The sequence below is a fragment of the Microtus ochrogaster genome, chromosome 22 (assembly GCF_000317375.1).
Source record: "Microtus ochrogaster isolate Prairie Vole_2 chromosome 22, MicOch1.0, whole genome shotgun sequence".
Lineage (NCBI taxonomy): Eukaryota > Metazoa > Chordata > Mammalia > Rodentia > Cricetidae > Microtus > Microtus ochrogaster.
Genome location: NC_022023.1, coordinates 13503332 through 13523697, shown reverse-complemented (window position 1 = coordinate 13523697; position 20366 = coordinate 13503332). Strand labels below are relative to the sequence as shown.

The 20366-nt window shown below is 44.7% G+C and overlaps 1 protein-coding gene across 1 annotated transcript in view; it reads left to right on the top strand.

Moving 5' to 3' along the window:
• Positions 1 to 20366, top strand: part of Il16 (interleukin 16) — a 70216-nt gene that overhangs the window by 6948 nt on the left and 42902 nt on the right. Inside the window, exon 2 of the mRNA XM_013350184.2 lies at positions 3486 to 3895. Within this exon, the coding sequence (XP_013205638.2) occupies positions 3486 to 3895 (410 nt within the window). The remainder of the gene's footprint in view (positions 1 to 3485; positions 3896 to 20366) is intronic.

Sequence of the window (20366 nt, the reverse complement as noted above, 5' to 3'; positions counted from 1 at the left end):
TTTTTTTTTTTTTTTTTGCTTTTGTTTTTCGTTTTTTGCTTTTTAAAGACAGGGTTTCTCTAACTTTGGAGCCTGCCCTGGAACTAGCTCTTGTAGACCAGGCTGGCTTTGAACTCACAGAGATCCACTGGGATCTGCCTCTTCTGAGCTAATTTCCACGAAAACATCCAGCGCGGTGCCTGATGCACAGGCGGCTGCCAAGTAGTTGCAGCACAAATTCTAGTTAGTCTTAATGAATCAAAACCCAGAGTCAGACATAGGGCTTAAAGCTGAATCAGAGAAGCAGGACGGTAAGTCACCAGAGAGACCTTTTACCTCTACCAATGCCCAGACTGGAGGGACGATCCTCAGACTGCCTAAACTATGCTGTAGCTGTGTCCCCGCCAAACCTGACTCCACACTCTAGTGAGTTTCTGTCTCTTCCCCTTTGTATTCCTCTCTGCCCAGCCATATTGTTCCTGTCTCCCCCTCCCTAGTGCTGGGATTAAAGGCATGAGCACCACCACCTGGATCTGTTTCTGGGTCGATTTTGTGTAGCCCAGGGTGGCCTTGAACTCACCAGAGATCTGTCTGCCTCCAACTCCGAGTCTTGGGATTAAAGGTGTGTACCACCACTCCCTGGCCTCTCGTGGCGTAGCTTTGCACTCTGATCCTCAGACAGGCTCTATCCATTCAAATACAAATATAATATCACTGCAAATAGTTATCCATCTAATTATTAATACAGAAAGCAATGTGGGCTGAGGCTGATTCAGTCAGGAAAGGCCCTGAATTTAGATCTCTTGTTACCCAGGTTAAAATATGGGTGCAGTAGTGTTCTCCTGTAATCGAGTGTCGTGAAGACAGGTGTAACAGGACACTGGGGTTCACTGGCTAGGGAGCCTAGCCAAGTAGGTGAGCTCCGGGTTCAGTGGGAGAGCCCATCATGAAAAACAGGTGGAGAACGGTAGAAGAAGACATGAGAAGATATTGATCTCTGGTGTGTGTGTACGTGTGCGTGCGTGTGTGCACACGTGTGTGTGTATAAGCCAAGGATTTCAGACAGCATCCCAAGAAGGCATTCTCTCTTGGGGCACACGTAAAGACTTCTCTGTGGTGAAGCTTTGGAAGCTCTGCGCATCTCCTGATTCCATCCTGCATGTGCACAAACACCGGGATGGGTTGCCAAGAGCATCCCACAGTTTGTTGTTCTGGCAACAGGCTTTATTTTGTGGCTTGGACCCGAGTCAGAACTTGTCTGGCTACAGCATTAGGCCACTCTGCCACCTATCTCATGGACACCAAATTCAAGGGAGGTGCCTCTTGGCAATTCTGTGCCAGCCTGTGGGCCTGGTAGGGGAGCCAGTCTCGGGTTAGGAGGCTGGGAGAATGAACCAGCGGGGACGGCTGACGGAGTAGGAACTCAGAGCCCTATGTGTCACATTGGTCAGGGTGTAACCTTGGGCCTGAGGGAGGGCACATGTGCTTTCAGGAACCAGCTGTGCACTGAACCTTCTGCACTCACCCCAGCTGCAGGGAACTGGCCTTTAGAAGACCCCAGTCTTCAGATCTTCCCCTGGTTGTTATAGAAATGAATACTTTATATTGGTATGGATTTCAGTTTATTGATAAAAATTTAAGGTATTATGTTTATGCAGCTTATTTAAAAATGTAATGTATAATTAGGAAATACAGATTAATAGATAGTCATCTATAATAATCAAACTTTTAGTTAGTTGTGTTAGGTTTTCTAGATATACAGAGATATATTTCAGTTAAATAGATATCTTCAACACTTCAAAGACCTACGGAATATGACATTTAAAATGTTTTAAGAACTTAGACTTTTCTTGACAGTGAGACATGTCTGCTTCTGGCAGCACCAATTACTTCAGAGAGGTTATGGGCATCAAACAAACTCATTATGGAATTTGCCTTCAGTGTGACACGACTAGCCATTTGGGCAAGAAAATGCTCTTGCCTGGACTGTTTGATTAGGTATGCTGTATGAACTGGACATGCAGAACCCACAGAGAAGTAACTACTAAACTTGCCAAAAGATGGGATGGTCCTTCAGGATTCCTGCTCCACAGAAGAAACTGCCAGACATTCTGCAGGACACAGAAGAAAGCAATGGATGAACTTTGCCAGTACAAGGCAGAAAAGATCTTCAAATTTCCTGCTTCACTGAAAAGTCTGCCAGACACTCTAAGCCTGTAAGCTGAAGATGGATGCCCCAATGTTGCAAAAGAACTTGGGTGACTGTACAGGCTGTGAGATGTCTGTCAATTCTAGAGTTTTGGAAGTTGCTTGCAATGCATTTACTGTTTACGTAGGTAATATTATATCCTTCTGGAGTCTTTGATGGAGTTGAAGGCAGTTATATTACAGTTTTCCTTAGCTGTAATAAAAGATAATTTTGATATAAAACCTTAGACACTCAAAGATAGGGTAGGTGATAGTGTATTTTTTTTACTTTTGCCTAATACAAATGACTAAATATTCTAACTATAAATCTTGCTTGAAAACTGTTTTGTTATATGTAATTTTACTATGTTAAAGTTAAAACCTTCCTTTTTAATTAGATAGAAAAGGAAGGGATGATGTGGGATGTCCTTCTGTATATGTGTTGCTTTTATTGGTTGACAAATAAAGCTGTTTCAGCCAATGGTCAGGAAAAAATGTAGCTAGGTGGGAAATCCAAACAAAGATGCAGAGAGAAGGAAGATGAAGTAGAGGAGACACCATGTAGCCGCCAAAAGAGTAACATGCCGGAGCATCACCCAGAAGCCACAGCCTGGTGACAATACATAGATTAATAGAAATGGGTTGATTTAATTGTGAGAGCTAGTCAGTATTATGCCTGAGCTATTGACCAAACTATTGTAATTGATATTAAGCCTCGGAGTGTTATTTCATAAGTGGCTTTGGGGATTGTGAATGGTAAAGAAACTGGCGAGGGGAGGATTCAGAGGGACAAGAAAAACGTTCAACTACACCTGGTATTGGAATACACCAGTGGTCACAGGCTGAGTCCTGGGCTCTCGGGTTCCTTTGAAGACACTGTAAGAGATACTAAGGAGTACAAGGGGCCCAGGGCAGTGGGTTCCATCCTCCTTGACCTTCTCCTTGCTCTGCTCTACAGACTAGAGTTTCATTTGAAGATTAGCTTCCACGTTTGAAAGCCTTGCAAAGCCATGGTCCCGGGGAACAATTTAATTCCCAAGCCTTTTCCCAAACCTGATTCTTAGATCTTTTGCTAGCATCTTGGATTTAAATTTCTCTTCCTCTGTTCCTCAGTTTCCCTGTCTGTAGGATGAAGGTTTGGATAAAGAGTTTAGGTTTGGTCTCTGTGAGCCCGGGACATAGCTCCATTAGATAACGCTGTAGACTGGGTGGGTCCAGGGACTCCTCGGCTCTGCTTTGTGGGCACCCGCGCGGCTCACTTCCAGGACTTGAGCCAGCAGCATATCACAGGACTTCTTCCCATTTCTTCTTTCCTCCAGGGACTCATGCAGGGGCGGCTAAGTCCAGTTCTGCTGCCACTCACCGGCCAAGGCCCGGAGAACAGGAGAGGAAGAAGCGTGGCCTTGCTTCCTCTCTAAGGATGGAGCCCCACGGCCACTCCGGAAAAAGCCGGAAATCCACAAAATTTCGCTCCATTTCCCGTTCTCTGATCCTCTGCAATGCCAAGACCAGTGATGACAGCTCTAGCCCTGACGAGAAGTACCCTGACCCTTTTGAGACTTCACTGTGCCAGGGCAAGGAGTTCCTTCACTCCTCCATGCAGCTGGCAGACACATCGGAGGCCGGGCTCAGCAACATTCCAGATCTGGCGCTGGCATCAGAGGCTTCACAACTCCAAACAGCTGGGAGTGATCGCGGCAAACACTGCAGGAAGATGTTCTTCATGAAGGTATGGCCACAATCTGTATCTCCGGCAGGGCCCATAGTTGTTGTCTGATGCCATAAGTGATCATAATCTTTGAATCCATTTACGCAAAAGTTAGAAAATCGAGGAGTTCTTGTTTTGGACAGCAACAAGGGAAATGTTGAGGCAGGACCTTTTAGAGCTCAAAGCAGTAGACTTGCTGGTGAATCAGGTACAGCCAATACTTTTCTCTGAGATAGTTGGTGAGAGGTGGTGTCAGTTGGAGATGGACTGAGCCCTGGACAAAGTATAAGCAGGTCAAAATATAGCTACCCTTCATCATCTCTGAGGATGAAGGGTACCAGGTTACCAGGACACAGGAGAGGTCTCAGGAAAGCAGCTAAGAAGCATGGGATGGAAAGGGAGCTTCCCCAACACAGCTGTGAGTACTTTCCAGGTCACTTCAGTCAATTCCAATGTTAAGTGTTTGGGGCTTGAGAATGTTATTCCGGTTAGATGGCTGTCCTCGTGTGATAGAAACTGTGGGGGTATGGGGCACCCAGGCTAAAGATGTGCTGCGATTGTTCGCTAAGAAGTGCCATGAATTTGCTTTTGTGCCATCTATGGGAGGAGGGACTTCTCAAGGGTCCAAAGAATTCTGGACCTAGAGTCAGCACTGCCCATGCAAGATGGGCAGAACCCAAGGGGTTTCTCTCATAGTCTATTGCCAGGACCCTGAGGCAGTCATGTGATCCAGCAGCAGATAAAGCAGGCATTCTGCTGCCTTGGCGAAGTCTGGTACTTTTGTACATACTGACCACCAGGAGGAAGCTCACTCTTGAGTACTTTTCCAATATGTAGCATCAGGCCACACTATGGAGCAGATGGAGGCGGTTGTCTTAGCAACGTCTAGACACAAGCAGCATCCTTAAGGTCTTGCCTAGAGCAGGCTGAACCATCATGTTTGGGGTAACTCCCACTGATGAGCCTTGAGCTCATCTTATGGAGTAGAAGATAAAGCCAGCATCTTGATGGGATTTAGGTAAAAGCTGACCAGGCTCTCAGCATGCCAGGAATGGGGAGAGATTTACTCACCTGAGGGTTTGTTTAGAAACAGGCTTTCATATATCCCAGGCTGGCCTTGGATTTTCTGTATCACTGAGGAAGAACATGAAGTTCTCTTTCTCCTGTCACTGCCTCTCCTGTGATGGGTGCTACCACACAGCAGTGCTGGGGGTCAAATCCAGAGGTTCTCACGTAAGCACTTTGCTGGCCGAGTTACATCTCCAGTCTGGGAGTCAAGTTTATTAATCACAGTGTGGGAGCGCAGGTAGGCGAGATTCCAAAATCATCGGGAGATCTCTGCAGCTCCCAGGGTGGACTTTCCTGTTTAATCACAAGGCATTTTCTTAGTGCCTACTATGTGCTGGGCACTGTGGGGATCCAAATCCTGCCCATAGAGAGCCTGCTTAGAGGGTAAGCAATACCCCAAGAGGCATGTGGGACAGCAGACGGAGCTGAGGAATAAGGAGCATGTGTCAAGGGGTGCTGGCTCTCCTTCCTCCAGGCAGTATTGACTGAGTATCTACCCGGAGTAGGCACTTTGTGATGAATTGTCATTGTGTGGCTTGCATCTGGCCAAGGGATGCAGATGTTGACAACTTAATGCATGATGCAGCATTTGGTAGAGGGGCCACGAAGAAACCTTGAGCCGGGTAAGGGGTGTGCGGTGTGGTGATGAGGTGCTGTTTGTGAGCTGCGATCACAAAGCTTTCCCTACCAACCAGACTCTCGATCAAGAATCTCAACAGCATCGAGGAGCGAGTCATGTAACCATTGCAGCTAGAGCCTCCCAGGGGCAGCACATGCAGCAAAGGGAAAGAAAATAATATCTAGGAGTATTCAGGGGGCTGATTCAAGAGGATGGCCGCAGGGTCAGGACAAGCCTGGGCTACATAGTAACGTTCGATTCAGCCTGGAATATGCAACAATTTGCCTAAGGGGGAAGAGAAAAGTAAGTAAGAAGGAAAGTATGTTGTGAACATCCAGAAGTCTAGAACAGGACAGGCAGGGAGTAAAGGGGAGAACAATAGGACAGGAAGCCAAGGTAGCGGCCAAGGTCCTAAGTAGGGCTGTGGCAAAGCTTTGGAGCTTTATTATAAGGATGGGAGGCAGGGAAGGGACATGATGAGGTTATTTTCACAGGAGCACTGAGGGGCCCGGCAAACGGTGATGAGGGGCCTTCTCAGGAGGCCAGCAATGATGTGGGGTACACTGAGAAGAGTCAGGGCAGGGACGGACTCCTATGGGCCAGGTAAAGCTGAAGGGCTTGTTGATGGGGGACGCAAAGTGTGACACCATGAGAGGGGTCCCTTCCAGCTGCACATCTGGCCAGAGCAGCAGCTCAGAGAAGGGGTGTGTATGAGAGCCAGACAGCAGGAGAGAGAGGAAGAGGAGGGGCTGGAGTAAGATCAGGAAAAGCAGATTGGTTCCCTGAATGAGGGACCATTTTTTTTTGTTCTTTTTAGGCAGAAGATGCTAGAAAGGATTCCATGTAGAGAAAACTGGTTAAGCAAAGAGATAGAGGAGAGGGTGCTTGAGAGCTTGGGTCTTGTCCACTAGGCACACATGGGCATGTCCAAGGCTCCACGGATGTACCTGTCCAGGCCGCGGTATCTGCAAAAGGGAGGAAAATAGGGAAGAAACCAAAAATCCTAGCAACAAAAAAACTTTCTCACTTACCCTTGCTCATCTTTGTGCTGTGTTCACCACTCTTATCTCCTCGTCCTCCATTTCCCAAGACCCTAGGAGGGAGGCAGCCATAGCCTTATCCCTAACAGCATGAGGTCGGGGTGTGGGCTCGCTGCTCTGATTGTCTGGGTTGGAATCGATCTTGCCCACATACTATGTGTCTGATCGTGGGCAATTCAGGTTTCTTCCTTGCACCTCAATTTCCTCCTCTTAGAAACAGAGCATACTAGCGGATGGAACACGCCTTAGATGGGATTTGAGAAATCAAGACTAGAGAGAATGTTCACCCGTGCTGATTTTGTGGCTGTGAGCAACTGCTCGATAGGTACCATCATTTCTCTTTTCAGGGGTGAAAACTTGGTTTCTGGGTAATTGAGTAATTAATAAATTCAGTAACATTTACGAGAGTTGTGGCTTTAATGGTGCTATAGGCTAGTGGGGCCAACCAGACCATTGCAGTTCCCACTGTGGTCAGGGCAGACGTAAGTTTGGAGAGGGGATATTCTAGTGGAGGTAATGATGGGAGGCCAGGTGAGTAGGGTGGGAGTTTGGACCACGAGGAGTGTGGATGTGACAGGAATCCTGGGCTAAGCAGAGGCTGGGAAGAGAGTGGGAAGGTACAGGCTAGGCTGACGTGAAGGCTCAGTCAGGCCTGCGTCAAGAGAGGACAGAGAGGTGCTGTGTGGCTGGCGATTGGGGATGTGATTCCTTTTAAGTGAGCACAGGTGAGTCTTAAAGAACCATGAACGTGTTGCCAGCAAGGGAAGGTTTTGGGTTGGTTGAGCCCCTCCTTTTATCAAAGATGCCAGCTCAAGGAGGTCAAAGGCCATAGCTGGTCCCAGTACCGTAGAGAACCCTCAGAACATCTCAGGCCACCCACTTCCTTCCAGCAGGGATGTTCTGGTCCCTGCAGGGCTCCCTGCTTCTCCTCAACAGAAGCTTCCTGTGCTCAGGCATGACTCAGCTGGCTCCGAGGGGCTTCTCGGCTTCCAGCAGTGCCATGGTTACACCGATTTCCAAACAACATCTGGAAGAGACCCCGTGACGTCAGCCCCCGCTCTAGACACGCCTAATGTGAAACTTGAAGAGAGGAAGTTACATAAACAGCTAACTTGAAGAAAAATTTTCTTTTTTTAAAAAAGAAAGCATCACGGGAAGGTTGTGTGTGGCACACCCAGGATCGGGCTGATTCCTGCCTACGGGTGTGCAAAGCCAGGGGGGGATGGCTGGAGCTCCGTGAGAGTGGGAGCCTGCAGAGAACACTGAGGTCCCAGGAGCCACTTGCTCCAGGGCCAGCTTTCCAAAGGCCCTCGGTCCATCAGACCTAGAACACTTACAGGAGGAAGAACTGGGTTTCCCTGACACTTCAGACTGTCTTTCCCCATATAAAACTGTTTTTTCATTCAATTTCTTTTTCTCTTTCTCTTTCCCTCTATCAGTCACTCCTTCCTTCCTTCCTACTTTCCTTCCTTCCTTCCTTTGAGTTATGTGAACAAAGAAGACCATGAATTTTTGAGCTTCCCGCCCTTACCTCTGGGGCATACCCCACCACACCCAGTTTAAGCAGTGGTGAGGATTGAACCCAGAGCCTCGTTCATACTAGGCAAGCATTCTACCAACTGGAGCTATATTTCTAGCCCCAAAGAATATTATTTCTTAAAAAAAAAAACATCATTTGAGCAGAATATTAAGGCCAAGGAAAGGAAGCTAGACCAGAGAAGGGCACTCCCTTCCTCCCCATTTCTTTCTTTTCCTTCCCCCTTCAACCTTTGCTTCCAGTTTCTAAAAATACTGGATTTTTGCATGTTCTAAGCTATTATCTGGAGTAAAGAAACAAATCTAGGCCCTGGAGATCCGCCTGCCTCTACCTCCCGAGTGCTGGGATTAAAGGCATGCACCGCCACTGCCAGGCTTCTATATTCTGTTTTCTTTCTTATCTTTTAGTTTAGCTGATTTTTTACATTTGTTACAGGCTTATCTTTAACAGGGGCAGGACCTGAGCTCAGGGCACAAATGATATCCATAAGCTAAATGTCTAAAATGATACATCAAGGTGAAAAGATTTTTCAAATCAATTCTTCTGTCATTCCCCTTGGACAAATAGGCCCCTGAAGGAACCTGCAGGCCAGTCTCAGTTAAGGGCTTAGTCTCCTCAGAGTTCTGCCCTGGCTGCTGGGAGGTCCATCTTGACTTTTGGCTATCACCCTCTGCCTGGCCACCCCCACTGTTCATCATCATAAGGATCTTCGGTGTAAGCAAGTGGTCACCCACAGTTTCCTATTCACTGCTGTCCTCCAAGCAAGCCCTGGCAACCCTCCATGCCAGAGATGTGTATACTCATGCCATGGACCACTCTGGGCGGCACACATCTCCGGGAGAGAGAGGATGGGCACACAAGTGCCCCTGCTGAAATCAATGCCTTCATCTATGTGTGCTCCTCGCTTTCTCTCTGGCTGGATCTCACATTGTCCTCAAAACCTGCTTGCTCCCTTGGTACTCTTTGAAGTTGGCCCTCTCTTAAGGTACGGTGGGAGACAGGCCTTGTTGAGATGGAGAACTGGTACAGAGTGATTGCCCTAAAAATATTTATGGATAGAACTATTTACGGATAGGCACAATGAGGCCACCCTTAAGACAGAGCATCTGCTGGCATAGCCCCTCTCTTGAGCCAACATGTGGGGTTACATCAGACATTCTGTCAGCATCCTTTAGCTGGGACCTAGAGTCAGCGGTGCTCAGCCAGGGGGAGGAAAAGAGCCAAGAGGACAGACACGTGTTGGGGGGGAGGGTCCTGCTTCTAGAGCTGCCCCCCTGGAAGGATGTTAAATGCTTTGATCCAGGCTGGTACATCCTGATCTTCTTTACAAATTTAAAAGATTGGTTAGGTGAAGTCACCACTTGTCTACCGTGACTCAGTGGTGGTACAGTCAGCTCAACGGTCTGCATCTCTGGCATGTGCTGTGTGTGTGTGTGTGTGTGTGTGTGTGTGTGTGTGTGTGTGTGTGTGTGTCTCAAGGCCTCCCTGGGCAGACCAGTTCCTAGCAGCCTAGTCTGTGGCTTGAGGCCTAGGCTTTCTTGGCGAGCAGGAAACCTTATACCCTGGCTGCTTGTCTTCTTCCTGCCACAGAAGAGCCACTTGCGGGCACTGAGAGCAGTCACTGCGAGGGAGGTTTAGGCTTCCAGGACTCCCACGGAGCTGCTGGGTCCCCAGAGTCTATGAGGGGACACAGAGAGAGGCAAGGGTGGTCCGTGTGCAGGAAGTGGGGAGAGACAGCCCACAGGTATGATTCATGCCCACTTGCTGATGCTCACCCAAATTCCATGTGATTTCTAGTTTCCAATGCTAGAAGACACTTGGAAATGTTTCCTTCAAAGTCGGCTTCATTAGTTGGCATTTTGAATCTCGTTGGTTTTGGCACGTCACCATTTGGCTAGTGAAGAGTTTGCCTGGGTAGAAGGAGAATAAAGGAACCTGGGATGAATTGGTGAAGCAGCTACCTTTCCAGCTCGGCTGTTTGTCATCGTCCTTTGCATGCAGCTTGCAGCCCGTCTAGGCTTCTCCCCACCCCTGCATGCAGTCTGTGCCTTACCTTCTTCAAGAGTTTGACTGTACAGCCACCTCTGTCAGGAATACTCATGAGCCCAAACCTGAGTCATCGTGGAAGGCCCAGAGTGTTAGCCAGCTTTCTAGGACTGTATCAAGAGTCTCCGAGAGAATCAGCTCAAAGGGAAAAAGGCTTATCTAGGCCCATGGATCAAGAGGTCTCAGCTCACGGTTGTTTCAGTTGCTCTTGGGCTGATGGTGGGGTTAGAGCTGGACTGTTGTCTGGCAGATGATGTTACCTCTGGAGGCAACGGTGTGAAAAGGCACACATCTGTCTGCATTGGTTTTTTTTTTTTATAACTTTATATAAATCTACAGTAACAAACAGAATGGGAGTTAAGAGACGAGTTGAAAAGTGCATCCTGTATGCCAGAAAGCAGCCGTTTGGAAACAGCCTTACTAAAAAGGTAGTATTTATGATTAGACTAGAAAATGTCTAGCAAATAATTTAGTGAGAGATGTAGAAGTTCTTATTGGAAAAAAAATGACAAAGCCTTGTTGAATGACACTAAAACGAGGCCTGCCTGAGTGGTGGAGATGTTTGCATACCGTGCTTATAAACATGGAAAAGGTGTTAGGTATCTATACTCTCCCAAATTTATTAATGAATTTAACTAAAATTTCTTCAGTTAAAAATATTTCAAATTAGCAAACAAAGATTTATATACCATTACGGCATTTTAAAACAAAGTATTTTAGTAGATCCGTCTGTCCTCTCCCTTCCCTGCCTCCTTGCCCCTCTACCCTTCCTGTGACATCCTCCAAGGCTCCTTTCTGTTTCCATGTCACACGTGCCCTCTTCCCCCTCCCCCAGCATCTCCCTGTGCCTCTCCTTTCTAACGCTTTAGGAGTTCCGCATGTATACCCGTTTATATTTTTGGTTGTGAGCCTAGCCTTTAACTGCTGAGCCATCTCTCCAGCCCTCATGTATACCCGTTTAGACATGCGTGCATGTACGTGACTTGCTAGGCCTTGAGGATGAGAGAGGACATGTAATTTGTTGTAATTTTTAGCATGGATCATCTCCCTTAATATGTTTGTAACATGTTTTTATGTTGATGTGTTGGGGTTCATCCTGTCTGTAACCCTCTCCGCTTCTCAGATCTGCCATTGTCCACCTTTTCTTTCATCTGGGGAGTTCTCATTGTACCAGTATCTCCATTGGTACTTTCTCAACCCTTCCTCTGCCTTTCAGGTTCCACAACTCTGGAGAGACCAACATGAGATCTCTTGCTAGGATTCTACAAGTTCTATGAAAATTTATTTGAATTGTGTTTTAATTTATCTGGTGCTTTTAAGTAGATCTCTTTTTATGCCCCTAAAAATGTTGTTGTGGATTATATTCGTAACTTTCTTGTTCTAGCTTCTAATTTATTCTTCCCTCTGTCCTTTGAGCCAGTCCTCTGTGGTTTGTTCAGTTGGTAAGTATACATTGCATTTCTAAGATTTTGATTTGACTATTCATTTCTCATAATGCTTTTCTGAAACTTATTTTTTATCATTTTTTAGACACATCATAAATTCTTTTTTATCAGTACTTCTTGATTTCTACTTAAAGACCTTTGGCAGTTAACTCAAATATTTCTGTTATCTCAATGTTGAGATCCGTGAATCTTTTTTCCTACCCATTTTGAAATCTTTTCCATTGTGGATATGATGGGTGACTTTGAAATTTGGATATTGTTGTAAATGTTATTGCTCCCGAGTCTTATTTAAAATTTTTATTTTGGTTTTTTTATTTGATATTCTTCTTTAGTCTGCTAATCTGTAGGTTTTTTATATATTTCCCAATATTAAATAATCCTTTGGATCACTGGATTGAGTTAACTTCTATTTTGGTTTGTGATCTTATGCTCGTGTCCGAGACTGCTTTCCACACAGTCTTTCTTGTTCTAGATCCAGGGTCATGTGTACCTCATGATGTCGCCAGACTTTCTTCATTATTTTCTCTCATCCTTTCCCTGTATCAACGTTGTCTGGCTTTGGATGTTTCTGTCCCCGTGACGGGAACCCAGGAGGAACCATCTAAGGAGTAGGTTCTTACTCTAGCCCATGGTTCCCAGGGCTTCCGTGCAGGGACAGCGAATGCCATTTGTTACTGTGGCTATAGTAAACTTGAACATCTTAGGGGGAGCATGTGACGGGTCAGAGATGTTCCCCTCATGGCATCCAGGAAGCAGAGAGAGAGAGAGAGAGAGAGAGAGAGAGAGAGAGAGAGAGAGAGAGAGAGAGAGAGAAGGGGAGGTACTGGGGACAAGGTGCATCTTTCTGGGTCACACACCTGACTGACCCATTTCTTCCAGCTTAGACCCACCTGCTACCCACTACTCCCATTAACAGGTTATGAACCTGCCATTGGATTGTCCCCTGATGATGTAGAGTCCTCAGCAGCCAATCATTTCTCAGTGGCTGGATCCATCAATTGAGGATTAAAATTGCAACGTGTGTGTTGTTATAGTTTTATTTTAATTTAATTTAATTTTATTTTAGGGATAGCTCATATCCAAGTACAACAAACCTCATAAAATAAGAGATGTGGTCCTTAGTTACCAAAGTCTCAAATTGCTTATTTCTGTAGCGATCTGTAACACTTCCAGTTGATGTCATCTGGAATTAGTGTTTTCCTCGTGGGAAGGCTTACTATTCAGCTTAGTTCGGTTTTTACGAGACCATGAAGGTTTCCTAATTTTTCTGGAGTTGGTTTTTGATAAAGCAGGCTTTCTCATAATTTCCCGACTTCACCTGATTGCTCAAATATATCTCGTGTCTCTTTGCCATCCTTTGACTCTCGAGGCAGCGTCTATAGTGATGCTCTTTTATGTCATCTGTGTTCTCCGTCTTTCCCCCAGGGTCCTTTTCTGGAGCAGCCCCAACATTTTAAAAGCTTTTCACTGAACCCATTTTTCATTTGTTCAGGGTCTGTACTGTATGCACATCGTTATTCTAGAAATTCTTCATTATCTGTTCCATTCAGCTTCCCTTAATGATTATCTTACCATTTTCATCTTCTCTTTTTAATACAAACACTCAGGAATGGTAACTATCGCTACATACATTGCTGCATCTTTAGCTGCGTTCCAGACACTTGGCTAAGTACAAGTTTACGTTGGTTTTGTGCTCAACGCTTCACATGTCCAGTGCTGTCCTCTGGGGGTCACATCTTCCTTCAAGGATGCTTCTTTATTTCCAGATCCACAGGGATTTTCCAGGTACCTTCAAAAAGCCATTGTCCTGCTTTTGAAAGGACCACACAGTCACAGGGAACTGTGAAGATGACACAGAGAAGTCCCACCAGCCCACACCATTTTACAGCAGCGATCTCACGTGCCCGTAGTACAACATGGGAATGGGAATCGGGGGCCGAAGAGATGGCTCAGCGTTTGAGGTTGTGCACTGCTCTTTCAGGGGACTTACAGTCTCCTGCAACTCCGGCTCCCGGGGAATCTAATGCCCCTGGCTGCCAGGAGCACCTACGTTTATGTGCGCATATTCATGCATATATACACAAATTTAATAATAATCACCTTTTTAAATGGCAAATTTGACATTGCTACAATGCAGGTGTAGTTCTGTGTAGTTTTGAATACATCAGCCACGTACCAAAGTGATGCATTATCAAGAAAAGTCTCCTGCAGTGCTGCATCCCCCAGACATATTCTAGGCCTCCTTTCCAACCGTACCTATCCAAGAAACCATAGTTTCCTTTCTCTCCACTTATTTGTGGTGCTTCCAGTGCCATCCCAGTTCTTTGTTTATTATCTGGAAATGATTTGATGGTCCTGCAAATGCTTATTCGTGGAAGCATTTTGTGTAGGTTTAAAAAGACGCCGTGTTCTGCAGTTACCCCGAAGACTTTTTGCCTGTTTTGATCTTTTATTTTCCTCGGGGTTATGCTGGTTTAAGTGAGAATGTCCTCATTGACCCTGACATCTGAATATCTGGTCCCCAGTTGGTGGGGCTGTTTGGGCAGGTCACTGGGGTTGGACTTGGAGGTGTCAAAGTCTGGAACCATTCCCAGTTCACTCTGTCTGCTTCCTGCTTGTGGCTCGGGATGCCAGCCCCCAACATCCTGCTCCAACCTACTGCCTGCTGCCATGTTTCCCCACCACGAAGGACCCTTGTCTCTCTGGACCCATGAGACAAGGGAGCCTTTCCTTCTGTAAGCTGCCTTGGTCGTGTTGTTTCGTTACAGCGACAAGAAAGGAACTAATGCAGAGGGCTAAAGGTATCACCACAGTCTATATTCTTTTTAGTTACGTCAGCGATTTGTGAGGTTGTACAATGTGGACTAGCACATTCAGAATTATATTTATTTTGAGATTTAAACATGTTATTATTTAGCAGAACAATTGCTATTATTTTTTTTCAAATAAAAATATCATCTTAATTGGGGCTGGGGAGATGGTTCAGAGATTTAAGAGCACTTTCTGCTCTTGCAGAGAATCTGTCTTAAGTTACGTTTCTATTGCTGTGAAGAGACACCATGACCATGGCAACTCTTATAAAGGAAACCATTAATTGGGGTGGCTCACTTACAGTTTCAGAGGTTCAGTCCATTATTATCGTGGCAGGAAGCATGGCAGCATCCAGGCAGACATAGCACTGGAGGAATAGCTGAGAGTTCTACACCTTGCAGGCAACAGGAAGTCAACTGACTCACTGGGAAGTATTCCAAGCATAGGACACCTCAAAGCCCATCCCCACAGAGACACGCTTCCCATAGCAAGGTCAGACTTAGACCAACTAAGCCACACGTCCTATAGTGCCACTCCCCATGAGATGATGAGGGCCAATTACATTCACACTACCACTGGACCCAAGTTCAATTCCTGACACTCCTGTGGAAACTCATAGCTATCTGTAACTCCGGTTCCAGGGGATCCAGTATCTCCTCTATCTCTTCTGACCTCTATCGGCAGCTGGCACACACTAGGTGCACATACAGGGAAAATGCTCATATACATAAATAAAAATAAATCTGCTTTTTTTTTCTATAAAGTGTACCAGTTTTATTTTGCTTTGCATGTGTTTCTTTTTTGTTAAAATTTTAGTTTTTTATTTTATTTTAAATTTTATATATGCATACTGTATTAACACCACCTCCCCCCCACAAATCCTTCCATATCTCCTACCCCCTCTCAAATTTGGACACTTTTTCTTTAATTATTTGTATCTAATTATTCATTATATTTATGTATGTAAATGAATTAACACATAAACAGCCTCTTGAGCCTGTTTAGTGTTGCTTGTATGTACATGATTTTAGGCACCCACATTTTAATCTAATTTTTGTCCCTTTGTTTTTAAGCCCACCCCACCCCACAGACGTAAGAACACACATATGGTTCTTAATGGCTTGTTTCCTGTTGTTTGTCTTACACAGTTCCTGCTGAGAAGGGAGTTAATTGCTTCCTGTTGGAAGACAGTTTTTCATTTCTCCCTGCCTGCTGCTCCGAACAATTAGTTTATTTGTGTGTCTGTGGTGTATGTTTGTGAGGTGTTTGCAGATGTATGTGTGTATGGAGGCTGGCGGAAGATGTCAGGTTTCTGCTTTATCATTTGCACATATACACACACGTATATGTAGATATATACATACATATGCCATCCAGAGTTTCAGTGGCCAATTGGGGTTCTTGGAATGAATGCATCACCTGTGAATACTGGAACATTCTTGAAATTGATGGATTTTATTGTGTAGAAAACATTTTGTCCAGCCTTTTCACCTGGCATTTTTACTAAAAATTTTAACCTGGCCTTTTGTGCCCAGAATTATTGCTTAGCCTCTGCTGTCGTCTCTCAATATCTCTCTCTCTCTCTCTCTCTCTCTCTCTCTGTCTCTCTGTCTCTCTCTCTCACACACACACACACATTTTATTTTATGGCTAGGGTGTTTTACTAGCATGTACTGTCTGTACATCCCTTGTGTGCTTGGTGCTGGCAGAAGCCTGAAGAGGAGAATATTGAATTTCTTGGAACTGGATTTACAGACAGTTATGAGCTGCCATGTGGGCACTGGAAATTGAATCATGGTTCCCTGCAAAAGCAGCCAGTTCTCTTAATTGCCGAGCCACCTCTCTAGTGCCCCCCCCACACCTTATTCTTTGTAGACAGGGCCTCTCACAGAGCGTGGAGCTGGACTGGTGGCTATGAAGCCTCCAGCAACCCTTCTATTCCCCACTCCTCCAGATGCTGAGATTGCAGGTGTGCACACCACCAAGCCTGCATTTTACCTTAGCTCTAGGAGCAAACTCAGGTCCTCACGCTCACCCAGCAAGTGTTCTTACCCACGGAGCCAGCTCTCCAGCTCCTGCTCACGGCTTTTAAGGACTACACATTTGAGTGGGTTTTTTTTTTTTAAGTTTTCCCCAGAAATGGTTTTTGTTATGCTTTAATCTTTATTTATTTTACTTAGGGTTTGTTGAGTTTGGTGAGTTTATGGTTTAATGTCTTTCAGATGTTGTCATGTGAAGTACTGGATGGATGGATAGATAGATGATTTGTAGATAGATGATATATAGAAGACAGACAGACAGACAGATGATGTAGGTCCCTTCGTCCTGCAAATTTGCTAAGTGGGTAAGTTGTCACTGTCTAGTTTTAAGCTCTCATTTGTATTTCCCATATCTTTGTGTTGCCACCTGGGTATTCTTCAAACCTATGCCCCAGTTCTCCTGTCTTCCCTTCAGTGCTGTTACCTAAATATCCCTTTCAGTCTGTTTACTTCTGAATATTAATTTATTAATATTCAACTCTCTGAGACATTTTCAGTTTCTGGTCTGAATTTCCGGCTACTTCCTTCATGTCTTTAAAACACGGCGCTTGTTGATCTTGCAGTCAGTGCAGGCTTCCTTCCGTGTGTGTGTGTGTGTGTGTGTGTGTGTGTGTGTGTGTGTGTGTGTGTGTGTGTGGTTCTCGCGGCTTTCTCTCAGTGAGTTTTGTTTCGACTTAGCTGTTTTCTCAGACTCCTCTGTCCCACTACTTTCTCCGTGGGTGTTTCGGGGGCCCCAGGCAGTGGTAGTTCCCTCACAGAAGATTCAAATCTGCTCCCATGGGGCAGTTGGAGCATCATTAGGCAGGAGCAGGATCGACCGGGTTTTTGTCTGCAGAGTGGTAAGGCATTCACGTGGCGTCAATTAGAACTGCGGCTCCCGCACGTGCTCAGCGGTGGTTGTCAATCCTCAGGGGATTCCCCCTTCCCTTCAGGGTCCTATCTGGACCATAATTTCCTTTCGTTTCCCCAGGGGTGGCATGGGTTCGCTCTAGCTCATACTTAAAATAAGGAGGTAATCCTTTGGCGCGTCCTCTGGATGCAAAGAGATTGTCCCGTTAAGCTCTGTCCTTGGGAAGGAATGGGGCTTTCTCCCACTCCGTGCATTTCATAAGGATACACACAGCAAAATCCAAATTCAGTCACTCAACACATGATCTCAGAACCACAGCAGATTCTGGGCTCTGCTTGTTTCTCAAAAAGCCACCACACAGCCTTTAATCCTGTCACTGGCCTCTGGCTATGCCTGATACGGATATTTTCTCATTGATAAGTTTTTGTCTCACTTAAACCAGTTCCTTGGTTTTTGCCGAAGGATCGAAGGATCGCAGTCAGTGATCACCACGCTAGCGCTAGCGAAAGCAGGACTCTCCCCTGTCCTTGAAAGCCTCACCTACCAGTGTTTTCAGTTTACAGGTGTGATGAGCATCATGGCACAAACATCTGTATGTGTTTTATACAATTATTCCCTATAATAAAATATGAGACCATGAAGAGACAGAGTTGAGAATCATTTGGGATGTGGGTTGGTGTTCTTTGGAGACTGAATTTTAGGGTTCTTTTTAAAATTAATTTTATTAAGCTATACATTTTTCTCTGCTCCCCTTCCTCCCTCTCCCTTCCCCTCTTCTCTCCCCCCCCCACATTCTCCCTTGGTCCCCATGTTCCCCATATACTTTTTAACCATTTACTTGTCTTTTTCTACTTTCCATGTAGATTAGATCCATGTATGTCTCTCTTAGGGTCCTCACTGTTGTCTAGGTTCTCTGGGGTTGTGAATTGTAGACTGATTTTCTTTACTTTATGTCTAAAAGTCGCTTATGAGTGAGTACATATGATAATTGTCTTTCTGAGTCTGGGCTACGCCACTCAACATGATGTTTTCTAGCTCCATCCATTTGCCTGCAAATTTCAAGATGCTTTTTTTCTGCTGTGTAGTACTCCATTGTGTAAATGTGCCACATTTTCCTTATCCATTCTTGGGTCGAGGGGCATTTAGGTTGTTTCCAGGTTCTGGCTATGACAAACAAAGCTGCTATGAACATAGTTGAGCACATGTCCTTGTGGTACGATTGAGCTTCCTTTGGGTATATACACAAAAGTGGTATTGCTTGGCCCTGAGGAAGGTTGTTTCCTACTTTTCTGAGAAATTCCCATGCTGACATCCAAAGGGGCTGTACCAGTTTGGATTCGTGCAGCAATGCAGGAGTGTTCCCTTTACCCCACAATCTCTCCAGCATAAGTTGTCATCAGTGTTTTTTATCTTGGCCATTCTTACAGGTATAAGACAAAATCTCATACTTGTTTTGATTTGCATTTCTCTGATGACTAAAGATTGTGAGCATTTCCTTAGGTATCTTTCAGTCATTTTAGATTCCTCTGTTGAGAGTTCTCTGTTTAGGTCTATACTCCATTTTTAAAATCGAATTATTTGTTCTTTTGATGACCAATTTCTTGAGTTCTTTGTATATTTTGGAGATCAGTCCTCTGTCTGATGTGGGGTTGATGAAGATCTTTCCCCATTCTGTAGGTCACTGTTTTGTCTTGTTGACTGTCTCCTTTGTTTTACAGAAGATTTTCAGTTTCAGGAGGTCCCGTTTATTAATTTTTGCTCTCAGTGTCTGTGCTACTGGGATTATATTTAGGAAGTGGTCTTCTGTGCCAATGCATCCAAGTGTACTTCCCTCTTTCTCTTCTATGACGTTTAGTATGGTTGGCTTTATGTTGAGGTCTTTGATCCACCTGGACTTGAGTTTTTTGCATGGTGATAGATATGGATCTATTTTAATTCTTCATGTTGATATCCAGTTATACCAACACCATTTGTTAAATATGCTTTCTTTTTTCCATCTGATATTTTTGCTTTTTTTGATCAAAAATCATGTGTTTGTAGGTGTGTGAATTAATATCTGTGTCTTTGATTTGGTTCCATTGGTTCTCCTGTCTGTATCATGCTGTTTTCAGCACCATAGCTCTGTAGTAGAGTTTAAAGTCAGGGATTGTGATACCTCCAGAAGTTCCTTTATTTTACAGAATTATTTTGCCTATCCTGGGTTTTTTGCTTTTCTATATGAAGTTGGTTACTGTTCTTTTGAGGTCTGTGAAGAATTTTGCTGGGATTTTGGTGGGCATTGCATTGAATCTGAAGATTTCTTTTGGTAAGATTGCCATTTTTAATATGTTAATTCTACCTACCCAAGAGCATGGGAGAGCTTTTCATTTTCTGGTGTCTTCAATTTCTTTCTTCCAAGATTTAAAGTTCTTGTCATACAGGTTTTCCACTTGTTTGGTTAGAGTTACTCAGAAATATTTTATGCTATTTGTAGCTATTGTGAAGGGTACTGTTTCTGATTTCTTTCTCAATCTTTTTATCATCTGTGTACAGGAGGGCTACTGATTTTTTTTTTTTAGTTAATCTTGTCTCCTGCTACATTACCGAAAGTGTTTATGAGTTGTAGAAGTTCCTTGGTAGAATTTTTGGGGTTGCTTGTATAAACTATCATATCATCAGCAAATAGTGAAAGTTTGACTTCCTATTTTCCAATTTGTATCCCCTTGATCTCCTTTTGTTGTCTTATTGCTCTTAGCTAGGACCTCAAGAGCTATACTGAATTTCATCTAGAGGTCATTGGCATAAAGTAATTTTATAGTAAAAGAAAAAAAAGTCCTCAAAAGGTGAGTTCAACCACCTCTAAAATGAAAATATCCCAGACCTAGATTAAGGTAGCAGCCACTCAAAGACTTGCCCAGCCCCCACCTCCATCCACCTCAGGAAAGAGTTGCAGTGGCCCTTCTGAAGCTGTGGTGCTTAGATTAGAGTTCCACACTTTCACCATCAATGCATTAGAGCTCCACACTTTCAGCATCAATGCATTAGATTAGAGCTCCAC